Here is a 15,620-nt window from a genome sequence, read left to right on the forward strand (position 1 = left end):
CTCCAACAACCCACTGCATTACACTCACAGATTACTTTTCTTATTTTCACGGATACTGGATTGCCCCACGGCAACAGCGGAAGGGGACCTCCATCATATTGATGTCGAGCTCCTACGTGTCCTGTCCAAGGCAGTTGATGAGCTGCCAAGCCGACCAGAAGCCGTCTGAAAAGACCCCTTGGAGACCCGGTCCTTCCCCCCCCCCCCCCCCAGATGCACGATGGAAAATAAAGTCGTAGAACGCGCCACTCATGAGTCGAATGCACAATCCGGGATCCTCCCTCCTGTCTTCTGTGGACGGCAATGACTGAGTGGGTTCTGTTAAACTCCCCCCTCCCCTTCATTCTCATGTGTTTCGCACGCGTTTGAGTTTCCTCAAGAACCAATGAGGTTAATTCTCGTGTTACGTAGCAAGTTTGAGCTTCTGCAAGAACCAGTGAGGTTCATTCTTGTGTTACGCAGCACTTTTGAGTTTCCATAAGAACCAATCACTTTCACCATATTTTAATTGCTTAATGGGTTTTATTTAAACAAGAGCCATGGCTTTCCTTTCACACATTGTTATTAATGATCCATTACATCACTGTTCTTGCAGAGCATTTGAGTCACCATGTAAGGTAAGATATCTACTGGGAAGAGATAAAACTCAAGGTGTAAAAATGTGTGAGGTTTTATTGGGGCAAGTACTTTTACTGTAATGTGCAGATCAGTGTGTGTGATTATAGAATAAAAGTGTATGTTTATGGGATAATTGCCACATTGACCTCATGTGAACACAAAACTCTGCCACAGCTTCTTTTAGCGATTATTAAATATTTATTTAAAAAAAAAAAAACATGGCAGTACCACATCTGAATCTGAATCACAATCTGAACTGATTCAGACACGGAAATCCAATAATACACGAAACGTACAGTAACGTTACAATCAGAAATCAAGTATAGTTGTAGACTGAGCATTACAAATCAACTTTAAAAAAAAATAACAGCTTTTTCTTCTAAAGATACAAAATAATATCCATTGTGGAAAATAAAACATTTGTTTCTATCAAATATCGTCATTTCACATACAATGGATAGCTTAAAAAACAAAAAAAACATTTGTGTTGCAGAAGCAAGAGTTTTAAAACTTTGGCATTAGCTTGATCTTCTTTCAAAATCACTTTGTTCTTAAAATGAGGACACTAAAGCCTTAAGTATACGTTAGTTTTGGCACAAACGCTTAGCCTTTCAAATTATACCACACTTCATGGCGCGCGTGAACACTGGCGGTCGATGCATGTGTCATCTTATACTCATTAAAAAGTCTTTAAACTATGGAGTTGGCTGAATCTCTTAACCCCCGCACAGAAAAGCATGTCAGTGTTAGCATCTGTTGTTGTTGTGTCTCTTCTGTTTCTTTTTCAAATGTGAAACAACGGCCTGAGCCAGTGCAATTAGCGCAACAAATTAAAGGTGCATGCATGCTTGTGCTTAAATCTCTACGGTCTTCATGATAGTAGTTTCGGGACTAGTATTTCTTGGATTTTTAAGAGGATAAGTCTTTGTGAAATTAATTAAGACCTGCTCTGTGCAATGCAACATCGGCTCTGTTAAATTAGCTTAATTAATCTAAAGTACCTCACCTGTTTCCCACATAAATAGAGGTCAAATTTCCCAACAGCTTAAGGACGTAAAGTGGCGTGTAAGTGCAGATCACATGAACCTGCATCTGTGATTAATAATAGATTAAGGATTCAGATTAAGGCTCTTTCTTAAGGCAGACTGGAGACTAGTTCTTCAAATATCACGTTCACAAATGTTCTTATATAAGCAGATGAAAGCTGACGTTTTCCACTAAAGGCACGACAAAGAACAGCTAAAGTGTCTCCAAAGTCCATTAGAAGAAGAAAACGGACCTACACATTTTATTAATTTAGCTGTTGATATGTTTCAAATCCGCCTCCAGTGTGACGAGCCCGCACCTGAAATATTCTTGCTTAACAGAAAGAAAGAAAGCAGTTTAAGATCTTCTCAGTGGAAAGCTGTCCCATGTGCTCTGTGAGAAGTTGCGTTCCCATGTGTCTTTAAAGGTCAAACGTCACTAGAGATTCTCCAGGACGCGACAGGCGCTCTATATCTTTGACTCTGCTGTGCTCTGATCGCTCCGCAGATGTCGCTGTAAAGGTCAGAGGACACATTTAGAAGCTGAACCACTATCTAGTGATGCACTGAAATTACATTACACAATATATAGATAAATATATTTGTCAAAATGCAATTTTTTCAACCTGACTCACAAGTTTATGCACATTGAATTGCTTTCCTGAGGTAAATGTAACGTTACGTGACTTTAAAAGCTGTTTTACTGACATATTTCCATGGTTGAAACACTGATTGAGCGATTACACGAGACAAGATTGATTTCAGTATCAACGATGAAGCCAATTTACCTGACTGTTGCTGGACTGATTGGTGCTGAAATCTGAATATTTCTTCTCCTTATCTGAGCAGATCCTGCTAATCAGCTTGTAATACTCCTCTCTGACCTGAAGGGGGCATTAAAAACAAAACACGTTAAACACACACTGCAAGAACCAATGAGGTTCATTCTCCAGATTACAGTCAAATGCTCAAAATTCTGTCTGTTTGATTGAGTTGATTGGATCTTTCAAATTTAGCTTGAATCTAGACCATACTGTGTTTCCGTTTTTGGTGTGTGTGTGTGTGTGTGTGTGTGTGTGTGTGTGTGTGTGTGTGTGTACCTGTTTGGACAGCAGGCAGTGCATGATGAAGATGAGCGCCCCCTGGAGACTGTTGAGGATGGTGAAGAGGTACAACACAACCTGAGTTCCTTCCTCCTGGAAGAGAAAGCAGCCGAAAACCCACATCCCTCCAAGAACACACAACTGAGCCACTGCGGTCACTGTGAAACCCCTGAAAGTCAGGAATCGATTAGAACTTGACAATCTATTTAGATCGTTCACCCAAAAGTGGAAGTTATGTCATCGTTTACTTAACCCTCATGTCGTTCCAAACCCATAAGACTTTCAAGCTCTCATCTCATTATGAACGTTTTGAGTTTTGGGTGAACAGACGTCCAATGAATGAAGAGGAATCTCTCAGATTTTATTAATATATCTTAATTTTGTGTTCCGAAGATGAAACAAAGTCTTACTGGTTTGGAATGACATGAGGGCGAGTAATTGATGACATTTTGTGTGAACGACAACTTTGAGAAATAAACACACACACACACCTGATGTTGCGGAGTTTGGAGAGGTCCGGGTTGAGGCTGGAGAACTTTTCGGCCAGTTTCCACACAGTGATGATGAAAAAAAAGCTGTTGAGGACGACGATGATGCAGACGGGCGCGAAGAAGCTCCACATAAATTCAAGAGCGAGCCAACAGCTGGAGCACAAACACAAAATAACCATTAAAACAGCTGGAAAGCAATCGCTCATATGGATGCTATAAATGCACAAACAGTGCTCACTGTCGATCGGTGCCGTATCCCCGCGAATAAGAGATGGCGGAGATGATGACGATGACGAGAGGGACTCCGTATCCCACCGCATACATGTAGAGATGTTTTAATGTGGTGTGAAACACCAGCACAACCATCCGGTAGAGCTGAACCCCCTCCAGCAGCATCCAGCAGAACGCAGACAAGAAGAAGAAATGAAGCAGCCCCGCCACAATCGCACACCCAACCTGAGAGAGCGAAAACACAATTTGTTTTCGTAATTGCTTGTGATACCTTTTAGACTTCAAGGCAGCGGGAGACGAACGAGTCGCAGCAGGAGTCAGACTCAATTTACCGTGTGATGATGAGTTGACTGACAAGACGATGGCAGAAGATTTGGTTTCAAAGCAAAATGTAAAATTGCCACAAAAAGTAAGTTCACTTTACTTTCAAAAAGTAAATTCAAGTGAGTTCAAGTAACTAAATTTGTCAATTTGAAAATATGTAATGTTCTAGGTAATTACAACGTAACTAAATCTGTGCATAAAGACAACTCAAAAAGTTAAGTTGAGTGAGCACAATTTTTTTTACTGTGTTCAACTTAACTTTTAGACTTCAAAGCTCCCATATACAGGAGATACAAGACACACACCTTATTATGAGTACTGGAGATCCCGCAGAGGAAGATGAGGTCTGCGATGAAGAGGCACACACTCAGATGAAGATGAATGCTGTTTCGGGTCCCTTGGATGGAGCGACAGAACCGGAACGTCAGGATACAGAGAAATAAACAGAGCAGAGACAGAACTAAACCCACACGCGTGATCAACACCAGCTCAAACGAGTCCTGGAGGAGAGGAAGAGGAAAAAAAAATCATTATTTCATCTTAAATCTGAATTAAATATGTAAAATCTCATTTTTTTCTGGTTCACAGATGTACCTGTATGGGATAAAGGGCCATCAGCACAGCGAAACTGCTGAGATGAGAGCAGGAACACGCTGTATGAGTGCTGTTAGACCACGCCTCCTCACAGCCCTGCCCAGACCACGCCCCCTCAGCCTCATTCCAGTACACACAAGTGTAAGCCACGCCCTCAGACTCCGCCCTCTCCTGGAGAAGTGAGAAGAAGTGATTGACAGTTTAGAAGAAGTAATAAAAACATGAACGTCTGATTATCCGCACGAGCGTCTGGTGGGATGCTGGAGTTTCTCTCCTATCTTTATCACTAGCTTAAACAGAAAAAAATCTTTGGTCAAACAGCTTCACCACAAAGACCATGATTATCAATTGCAAGTCTATTGAAACCTATTACATTCTTGAAACCACTAACTGTTTTTAGAAACATTGGTTTTAGAAAATTTAGTGCAGTTCTGTATTAAAGAAAACTCTCTTGTGTGTTTTTGTTAATTTACACACGACGTATAAACATTCAGTGTGATTGTCAACTCTTTTCATTCATTCAGAAAGGCATCCAGTTCTTATATATCATGCTGGCAAATGTTTGCCAAACCAACCATTTAGATCACTCCAGCAATGATAAAAAAGCTATATCTCAGCACCAGATCAGAACATTAGTAACATAGGATTGTGCTTTATTGGCTTGCCTAGCAATGCCCTAGCAACCACATAGCAATGCCCTAGTAACATAGCGTAACAGTGAAAACTAAAACATCATACTTCCTAATGATATCTCCCAAGGGTAGCGTGTACAGAGTGAAAAGCAGCGGTCCTAGTACTGAGCCTTGTGGTACGCCATACTGAACTTGTGATCGATATAACATTTATCTTCATTTACTGCTACAAACTTGTGGTAATAATGGTAAATGTTTTAGTACTGTAAGTGGTAAATAATGGTCAGATAAGTATGATATGAAACATGCCAGTGCACTTCCACTAATGTCAATTTTCAAGTCCATTCAAAAGAATGTTGTGGTCGATAGTATCAAATGCAGCACTAAGATTCAGTAACACACTTGCAACTTGCAATAACCACACAGCAATGGCCTTGTAATCACACAGAACACCCAAAATAAAACCATTTAGTTTGTGCGTGTGTGTGTCTCCAGTGAGATCTCGGTGTTCGTGAGTGAGCAGATATGTCGTTATCTTCACCTGCTTGTGTGTAAAGATGAGCGTCACCGGCTCAGACAGCTGTTTGGTGTCTGGATTACTGACGACGGCCGTCACCACCTTCGAGTTGAGCTGATAAGTGATGTTTCTTTCTCTATCGTCTGATCTCTCTCTGCTCATCGCGTGAAAATGATCGCTGGATGAGTCCATATCTTTATAACTGACCAGCGCCACAAACGCAAAACCTAAAGGTAAACAACATTTACATCAGGTCTTGAATGTGCTCATCTTTTCATAAGTACATATATGTGCATAGGTGTATTTGTACCTGGATATGATTTCCCCACAACTGTTTCCCAGCTGGTGTTGAAGAGGGCGGAGTCTGTGCTCAGAGTGACACGCCCACTGGGCGGAGTCTGATTCCGTGTGACTAAAACCTCAGCAACTGTGATTCACATGATCATACAGAACAGCTGCTTAATTAAACCATCTTAATTAAACACACGGCACATTTCATGAATTAATGTTTGTGTCTCACAGGTGTTGTGCGTCTCCATCCTGGTCACAGGCGCTTTAAGCTGAGGTCCGATCAGACGCATGCTGTTCTCCACCGTGTCCAGAAACCGACTCAGCGTCTCGCAGTCAGCGATGTTCCCATCCGACAGCAGATCATCAGTGGAAGTGAACAGGATCTGGAGTCAAACAGAGGAATATTCAGCTCTATCATCAAGTTACCACGATTTCAACACCAGAAATGCAGAAGAAACAAGAGGAAGCTGCAGTTTCACCTCCAGTAACTGTTCTCCGGTATGACGGCCTCCCGCTGTATCATTCAGAGACTCACAGCTGTCCCTCAACAGCGCCAGTAGATCCTTCAGCTAGGAGAACACACACCGTTTATACGCCATCTGATAAAATACTAATGAAAATAATCACAAGGAGACAGAAATTCTACCTTTTCCCCGACATCAGACTCCATTTTAAACACGTTACAGTCCATCTCTGCACACATAAACACAACACAATTAATCACACTTAAACTAGCACATTTATTTTTTTAAAGTGCAATCTACTTGATCGCTCACCGATGCAGGTGTGGCCGCCTGGGTGATTTCTGCACACTGCGTTTGTGCTGCAAACATCTGGATCTTTTTTACACTCATCGATGTCTGTGAGAGAGAGAGAGAGAGAGAGAGAGAGAGAGAGAGAGAGAGAGAGAGAGAGAAGACTGTCAGTCACATGAATGCAGATTCCTTTAATAGCATCTTTATTTAATAATACTGCAATCGTTTTGATGTTAAGACAGCAGACACACACGGCATGTTATGATGTTTAATGTGCTCATCACTCAAACACACTGTCAGTGTCATTAGCAGCATCAGCACACTGACGCTCACCTGTACAGGTGCCGTTATCACGCTTTTCAAACCCGGGAGAACAGATGCAGGAGAAACTGCCAGGTGTGTTAGTGCAACTGCTGTGAACTCCACACACTGAGGACACACACTCATCCACATCTACAGCGAGCACACACACACACACACAGAGACGAGGGTTTCATTTAGACACAAGCACAAGGGGAACATTCACACATAAAGAAGTGAGATGACAGAGGTTAATGACAGATGTTTTATCAGTTCAGCTGCTGAATTATTATAAATAGCAACTCATCCTATTTGTGTAGCATATCTACTTTCTTTTTGTATAGGAAACCCAGATAAACCCAATACATTTGTAAAGAAGTGCCAAAAATGGCAAGAGACACTTTATGTCACAATGCAACTCGACTTAATCCATTTCCGATGTGACAAATGACCCAGAGGTGATGGCAATCTTTATATGATGCAATTTCCATGAAATGCAAATGCAATGTTTTCCTAGATGATACACGAACCGTACCTGCATGCAAAGTCACAGTGAAATCATGTGGCAAGTATGATGTTGCATTCCACACAGAGCCACATAACTGATCCTGTGAACGTCCTCATATGCTTCAGTGTTTCATGTTTCATTTAATGATATTCTTAAAATTTATAAATGCATCACATAGATCTTGTTTGGTTCCATTTGATCATTTTGCAAACGTTACTTTTAAATCTTCTCTGAACATTCCGAAACAAGTAGCGACATTTAAAAAAATGATACATTTAACCGTTTCAGGTCAGATAGTTCCGCGAACGATGTATAGTTAATGATTAGATGATGAATGTTTTATTAACGACACTGGAAGAATGTTTGTTCATAACTTTAACCGAATGTTCTGAGAACGCTCTCTGCTCTCTGTAAACCATTTTAACCAACTGTCACTGTAAATGTCGAAATAATGAAAGCCAAACATTTGTTCTGGAAGGCACATATTGACCATTCATAAAAAAAGTAATTTCTGAAACTGAAGTTCTTTGGTTTGATTAACAGTCAATGGAAAGCAATACGAGTGAGGCCGCTCACCTTCACATGATGAGTCTAGACTTGTGTTACGATCAAATCCTTCAGGACACGTGCAGTTATAAGAGCCAATGGTGTTCACACACACCAGACCATCTGAGCATGCAGAGGTCTTCTCAAAACACTCATTGATATCTGTTGGGGAAACAGTTGGTATTAATCATAGTGTTTTAATCATAGTAGTCATAGTAATCATAGTTTATCCCATAAACCCCACTCGTACCCACACACTGTCCGGTTGATGCTGTCAAATTGGGTGTTGTTGATTTAAATCCTTCATCACAGGTGCAGTAGTAACTTCCATTTGTATTGACACACTGAGCCTTTTCGCCACACCGATTCGTCTCACACTCATCTTCATCTGTAAGAGAGGCAGGAATCAAGAAAGAAATATCATTACAAAGTTTAAAAACTACACAAATTCCCTCTTCTGAGTGACATACAGAGCATTAACTGTGTATTATGCACATCATGACAAAACCATATTGTATTATAACACACAAGATTCTCATTACCGACACATTTCCCTCTTTTTGTGGTGAATCCAACGTCGCATCCATGAGACTCACTAGACAGCAGGAAAAAACCTGATGAAGAAAAAGAAGATCTGTAGAATTATCTTTGTACATTCATAAATATATCCATACATACATCTGAAAAACTCTTCTGTCAAGTCAAATTAAACTTAAAACCTAACTTAAGTTCCAGTCACATCGGGCAGAATTAATTTCTTTAAGGTTGTGTTACAGTATGCATTATGACATTTTTGAGTGGTTGATAAAGTGATCTGGCTCGTAAGAGTCGTTTGAATCGATCTACACTGATTGCACTGTAATCTTTGATTCTCTAAAAGAACCTACTCGTAAAAGTCATTTATTTGAGTCTACACTACACTACATTAGTTTGTTTGTTTTTGCATGCAGCCCGCAAGAACTCAACAGAAAGACCTTTTCATACCATTGTTCAATTCATCATTAGTTCAATTCAGAATGTAAGCTCAATAAAATCTGTTTATTTTGCAGTGACTGTAGATTCAAGTAGAGATGCACCCCAATATTAAAATTTTGGCCGATACCGATAACCCTTTGTATTTGAAAGCCGATAACCGATATATTGGCCGATAAATCTAAATCCAATTCTTTTAAATAATTTTTGAGAACCTGATTAAAAAAACAAAAGTCTCACCATTAAAAGCCGTGACCCTAGTACACAATTATGTTCTTCTCATAATTTTATGTAGCTTATTTGACAGACTTGCTTTGCACTTAACCATATTTTTCCTTTTTGAAGTGATTTCAATCATATTTCAAGTAATTCAGAACCATCATGTTGAACAGTGCGCATCTGAAGTGTCTCAGCTGAAGGAAATAATTCATTATTTATCGGCTTTAATATATCGGCCAAATTTTTTTATTGGGCCGATAACGATAACATTAAAACTGAACATATATCAGCCGATACTGATATGGTGGTTGATATATCGTGCATCCCTAGATTTGAGTGTAATAGGACATGAGTGTTGCACAACTTTGCAGTGAAGCGGTTCCCTTCGACCACCTGCAGTTCTTGGATGATCAATGATGATAAATGTTCGTCAACGATCCTTTTTTTCCATGACTAAGACGAGACGATGACGAGACGGCACCAACGTCATTAAACGATAACTTTGACTATATCAACATGTAATATCATTGACGGAAAAAAGATAAGACTAAAATGTAGTAAAAAAAATTAAGCTTTACCAAAATCTCTGTTTTTATCAAATAAAAAGAGGAGACAAAACTGTTTTTAATAAGCTTCTATGAGCTTTCATGCTTGCGATTTGAAGATTAGGTACATGAGTAAATGGTTTCACTGAGTGAGCCTCAAGTACCGCTTTTAGTGTGTAAAAAAAACTGTAACAGGATACATTTTCTGCCCAGTGTTTTACTTAATATTTGCAACCTAGCAACCATGCACACGCACTTTCTCTACTCCGCCATAGGTTAAGTGAGTGCACTTTTCTCTACACTGCGGAAGAAGCACTGATGACAAGGACAAACATGTAAGCCGGAGTTCAGCGACCTATCCTGCTTAAATGAAAGTGTCGTTCAGTCAGTCTGTTCTGTCTCGAGCCACTTGTGCTGTTTGTGCGACTAAATCTGTGATCAAACCTTCTCAGTGATGAACTGTATTGTAATAAGTCCAAACATGGATCTTGACTATTGTTTGTCTTTTATTTGTCAATTTTGCTGTTGTTTTAATAGGAAAAACATTTGGAATTTCATTGAAGTTATCAGAATTAATATTAGGAATTTCACCGTTTTCATTTTTGAGAGAAGTTTGTTGTTTAACAGTTTACATAATGTAGAGAGTGTTAATTTATATTATACACAGCCTATAATACATTTAAAAATAGCAGACAAAATTAACACTACATGCATACAAACAGAACATTGTGTACAAAGAACACTTTCACACATACAAGCAACACTATCCAATTGTATATGTGTTCAGGAAACCACAGACGCCAAAGATGCCCTGTTCGATGCGCTGTGAGAGCTGTGGCTGATGTGTCAAGCGGTTCTACGGACTAAACCAGCAGCTCCTTACTCAAAACTCTCAGAATAATCTGTACATCTGCAAGACGAGAGAGCACGCACTTCACACCATTTTCAGTTCTGCTGGGGTTTTTTTAGGTGAACGCAGAGTGACAGATGCAACGCATAACTTTCCACCCAGCACTCACACTCAAGTCATGCTTTTTTCTTCTTCTTTTTTTTTGGTTTGGTTTGGTCTAAAATCAAATGTCTAAACCTACTAAACAAAACAAAAACGAGTTCATGACCTTATAAAGTATTTAGTGGTTGTGTGCCTTCACTTCCATATCTAGGTTTCAGTTTGACTGTTGGTGGTGAAATATGTAATTTACATACTGTATGGTGATGTACCCTTGAGATGTCTGGCTGCTTTTTTCAGAGGTGGTGTACTGAGGTTTCATACTAATAAAAGTAATGACATGTTCAAATCATCAGATGTTCCTTAAGCTGTCAGACGTGTTACAGTCATGTGTGTATGTGTCTGTAGAACCAAAACATGTAGTGAAAAACTAAGGTGGCATTTGTGTAACCAGGTAGGTCCTTCAGGGTGTCGTGGAGGGGTGAGGTGTCTAAGACCCATCATCTCGCTACTGGAGTGCCTCAGGGCTCAGTGCTGGGACCGCTTCTCTTCTCCATCTACATGTCATCACTAGATCTGTCATTCAGAAACATGGTTTATCCCATCACTGTTATCATCTAGCTACTGGAGTGCCTCAGGGCTCAGTGCTGGGACCGCTTCTCTTCTACATCTACATGTCATCACTAGATCTGTCATTCAGAAACATGGCTTATCCCATCACTGTTATCATCTAGCTACTGGAGTGCCTCAGGGCTCAGTGCTGGGACCGCTTCTCTTCTACATCTACATGACATCACTAGGATCTGTCATTCAGGAACATGGTTTATCCCATCACTGTTATCATCTAGCTACTGGAGTGCCTCAGGGCTCAGTGCTGGGACCGCTTCTCTTCTCCATCTACATGTCATCACTAGATCTGTCATTCAGGAACATGGTTTATCCCATCACTGTTATCATCTAGCTACTGGAGTGCCTCAGGGCTCAGTGCTGGGACCGCTTCTCTTCTACATCTACATGTCATCACTAGATCTGTCATTCAGGAACATGGTTTATCCCATCACTGTTATCATCTAGCTACTGGAGTGCCTCAGGGCTCAGTGCTGGGACCGCTTCTCTTCTCCATCTACATGTCATCACTAGATCTGTCATTCAGGAACATGGTTTATCCCATCACTGTTATCATCTAGCTACTGGAGTGCCTCAGGGCTCAGTGCTGGGACCGCTTCTCTTCTACATCTACATGTCATCACTAGATCTGTCATTCAGGAACATGGTTTATCCCATCACTGTTATCATCTAGCTACTGGAGTGCCTCAGGGCTCAGTGCTGGGACCGCTTCTCTTCTCTATCTACATGTCATCACTAGTGTCTGTCATTCAGGAACATGGTTTATCCCATCACTGTTATCATCTAGCTACTGGAGTGCCTCAGGGCTCAGTGCTGGGACCGCTTCTCTTCTCCATCTACATGTCATCACTAGTGTCTGTCATTCAGAAACATGGTTTATCCCATCACTGTTATCATCTAGCTACTGGAGTGCCTCAGGGCTCAGTGCTGGGACCGCTTCTCTTCTCCATCTACATGTCATCACTAGATCTGTCATTCAGGAACATGGTTTATCCCATCACTGCTATCATCTAGCTACTGGAGTGCCTCAGGGCTCAGTGCTGGGACCACTTCTCTTCTCCATCTACATGTCATCACTAGATCTGTCATTCAGGAACATGGTTTATCCTATCACTGTTATCATCTAGCTACTGGAGTGCCTCAGGGCTCAGTGCTGGGACCGCTTCTCTTCTCCATCTACATGACATCACTAGTGTCTGTCATTCAGGAACATGGTTTATCCCATCACTGCTATCATCTAGCTACTGGAGTGCCTCAGGGCTCAGTACTGGGACCGCTTCTCTTCTCCATCTACATGTCATCACTAGTGTCTGTCATTCAGGAACATGGTTTATCCCATCACTGCTATCATCTAGCTACTGGAGTGCCTCAGGGCTCAGTGCTGGGACCGCTTCTCTTCTCCATCTACATGTCATCACTAGATCTGTCATTCAGGAACATGGTTTATCCCATCACTGCTATCATCTAGCTACTGGAGTGCCTCAGGGCTCAGTGCTGGGACCGCTTCTCTTCTCCATCTACAGGTCATCACTAGATCTGTCATTCAGAAACATGGTTTATCCCATCACTGTTATCATCTAGCTACTGGAGTGCCTCAGGGCTCAGTGCTGGGACCACTTCTCTTCTCCATCTACATGTCATCACTAGATCTGTCATTCAGGAACATGGTTTATCCCATCACTGTTATCATCTCGCTACTGGAGTGCCTCAGGACTCAGTGCTGGGACCACTTCTCTTCTCCATCTACATGTCATCACTAGATCTGTCATTCAGGAACATGGTTTATCCTATCACTGTTATCATCTAGCTACTGGAGTGCCTCAGGGCTCAGTGCTGGGACCGCTTCTCTTCTCCATCTACATGTCATCACTAGATCTGTCATTCAGGAACATGGTTTATCCCATCACTGCTATCATCTAGCTACTGGAGTGCCTCAGGGCTCAGTGCTGGGACCACTTCTCTTCTCCATCTACATGTCATCACTAGATCTGTCATTCAGGAACATGGTTTATCCTATCACTGTTATCATCTAGCTACTGGAGTGCCTCAGGGCTCAGTGCTGGGACCGCTTCTCTTCTCCATCTACATGACATCACTAGTGTCTGTCATTCAGGAACATGGTTTATCCCATCACTGCTATCATCTAGCTACTGGAGTGCCTCAGGGCTCAGTACTGGGACCGCTTCTCTTCTCCATCTACATGTCATCACTAGTGTCTGTCATTCAGGAACATGGTTTATCCCATCACTGCTATCATCTAGCTACTGGAGTGCCTCAGGGCTCAGTGCTGGGACCGCTTCTCTTCTCCATCTACATGTCATCACTAGATCTGTCATTCAGGAACATGGTTTATCCCATCACTGCTATCATCTAGCTACTGGAGTGCCTCAGGGCTCAGTGCTGGGACCGCTTCTCTTCTCCATCTACAGGTCATCACTAGATCTGTCATTCAGAAACATGGTTTATCCCATCACTGTTATCATCTAGCTACTGGAGTGCCTCAGGGCTCAGTGCTGGGACCGCTTCTCTTCTCCATCTACATGTCATCACTAGATCTGTCATTCAGGAACATGGTTTATCCCATCACTGTTATCATCTAGCTACTGGAGTGCCTCAGGGCTCAGTGCTGGGACCGCTTCCCTTCTCCATCTACATGACATCAGTAGTGTCTGTCATTCAGAAACATGGTTTATCCCCATCACTGTTATCATCTAGCTACTGGAGTGCCTCAGGGCTCAGTGCTGGGACCACTTCTCTTCTCCATCTACATGTCATCACTAGTGTCTGTCATTCAGAAACATGGTTTATCCTATCACTGTTATCATCTAGCTACTGGAGTGCCTCAGGGCTCAGTGCTGGGACCGCTTCTCTTCTCCATCTACATGTCATCACTAGTGTCTGTCATTCAGAAACATGGTTTATCCCATCACTGTTATCATCTAGCTACTGGAGTGCCTCAGGGCTCAGTGCTGGGACCACTTCTCTTCTCCATCTACATGTCATCACTAGGATCTGTCATTCAGAAACATGGTTTATCCCATCACTGTTATCATCTAGCTACTGGAGTACCTCAGGGCTCAGTGCTGGGACCGCTTCTCTTCTCCATCTACATGTCATCACTAGATCTGTCATTCAGAAACATGGTTTATCCCATCACTGTTATCATCTAGCTACTGGAGTGCCTCAGGGCTCAGTGCTGGGACCGCTTCTCTTCTCCATCTACATGTCATCACTAGTGTCTGTCATTCAGAAACATGGTTTATCCCATCACTGTTATCATCTAGCTACTGGAGTGCCTCAGGGCTCAGTGCTGGGACCACTTCTCTTCTCCATCTACATGTCATCACTAGGATCTGTCATTCAGGAACATGGTTTATCCCATCACTGTTATCATCTAGCTACTGGAGTGCCTCAGGGCTCAGTGCTGGGACCACTTCTCTTCTCCATCTACATGTCATCACTAGGATCTGTCATTCAGAAACATGGTTTATCCCATCACTGTTATCATCTAGCTACTGGAGTGCCTCAGGGCTCAGTGCTGGGACCGCTTCTCTTCTCCATCTACATGTCATCACTAGTGTCTGTCATTCAGAAACATGGTTTATCCCATCACTGTTATCATCTAGCTACTGGAGTGCCTCAGGGCTCAGTGCTGGGACCGCTTCTCTTCTCCATCTACATGTCATCACTAGTGTCTGTCATTCAGAAACATGGTTTATCCCATCACTGTTATCATCTAGCTACTGGAGTGCCTCAGGGCTCAGTGCTGGGACCACTTCTCTTCTCCATCTACATGTCATCACTAGGATCTGTCATTCAGAAACATGGTTTATCCCATCACTGTTATCATCTAGCTACTGGAGTGCCTCAGGGCTCAGTGCTGGGACCGCTTCTCTTCTCCATCTACATGTCATCACTAGTGTCTGTCATTCAGAAACATGGTTTATCCCATCACTGTTATCATCTAGCTACTGGAGTGCCTCAGGGCTCAGTGCTGGGACCGCTTCTCTTCTACATCTACATGTCATCACTAGATCTGTCATTCAGAAACATGGTTTATCCCATCACTGTTATCATCTAGCTACTGGAGTGCCTCAGGGCTCAGTGCTGGGACCGCTTCTCTTCTCCATCTACATGTCATCACTAGTGTCTGTCATTCAGAAACATGGTTTATCCCATCACTGTTATCATCTCGCTACTGGAGTGCCTCAGGGCTCAGTGCTGGGACCGCTTCTCTTCTCCATCTACATGTCATCACTAGTGTCTGTCATTCAGAAACATGGTTTATCCCATCACTACTATCATTGCAATGGCAGGCCTTCCAGCATCACTGTCAAAACCTCTGCAACTGATCCAGATGCTACGGCAAGAGT

General features: G+C 42.1%; 1 protein-coding gene and 1 long non-coding RNA gene across 3 annotated transcripts in view; both read right to left on the reverse strand.

Annotated features, from left to right (window-relative positions):
* Positions 1-511: 511 nt before the first annotated feature.
* adgre5b.1 (adhesion G protein-coupled receptor E5b, duplicate 1) overlaps positions 512-15,620 on the reverse strand; it is a 17,158-nt gene continuing 2,049 nt past the window's right edge. Inside the window, exons 2-18 of one of the 2 annotated variants that reach the window (XM_081360052.1) lie at positions 8,478-8,549; positions 8,186-8,323; positions 7,966-8,097; positions 6,915-7,034; positions 6,603-6,686; positions 6,473-6,519; positions 6,306-6,395; positions 6,056-6,209; positions 5,846-5,962; positions 5,560-5,762; positions 4,387-4,557; positions 4,098-4,292; positions 3,476-3,693; positions 3,238-3,390; positions 2,744-2,915; positions 2,432-2,527; positions 512-2,157 (exon numbers count right to left, since the gene is read on the reverse strand). In XM_081360052.1, the coding sequence (XP_081216178.1) occupies positions 2,113-2,157; positions 2,432-2,527; positions 2,744-2,915; positions 3,238-3,390; positions 3,476-3,693; positions 4,098-4,292; positions 4,387-4,557; positions 5,560-5,762; positions 5,846-5,962; positions 6,056-6,209; positions 6,306-6,395; positions 6,473-6,519; positions 6,603-6,686; positions 6,915-7,034; positions 7,966-8,097; positions 8,186-8,323; positions 8,478-8,549 (2,207 nt within the window). In that variant the 3' untranslated portion in view covers positions 512-2,112. The remainder of the gene's footprint in view (positions 2,158-2,431; positions 2,528-2,743; positions 2,916-3,237; positions 3,391-3,475; positions 3,694-4,097; positions 4,293-4,386; positions 4,558-5,559; positions 5,763-5,845; positions 5,963-6,055; positions 6,210-6,305; positions 6,396-6,472; positions 6,520-6,602; positions 6,687-6,914; positions 7,035-7,965; positions 8,098-8,185; positions 8,324-8,477; positions 8,550-15,620) is intronic. The other variant, XM_081360053.1, reaches the window with a different exon arrangement.
* On the reverse strand, positions 10,726-15,552 carry LOC308687546. Its single transcript, XR_014029752.1, has 3 exons — positions 15,430-15,552; positions 14,178-14,290; positions 10,726-13,833 (listed from the first exon to the last, which is right to left on the reverse strand). It is a non-coding gene; the product is annotated as an uncharacterized lncRNA (long non-coding RNA).

This window comes from Scardinius erythrophthalmus (genome assembly GCF_964197995.2).
Source record: "Scardinius erythrophthalmus genome assembly, chromosome: 3".
NCBI lineage: Eukaryota > Metazoa > Chordata > Actinopteri > Cypriniformes > Leuciscidae > Scardinius > Scardinius erythrophthalmus.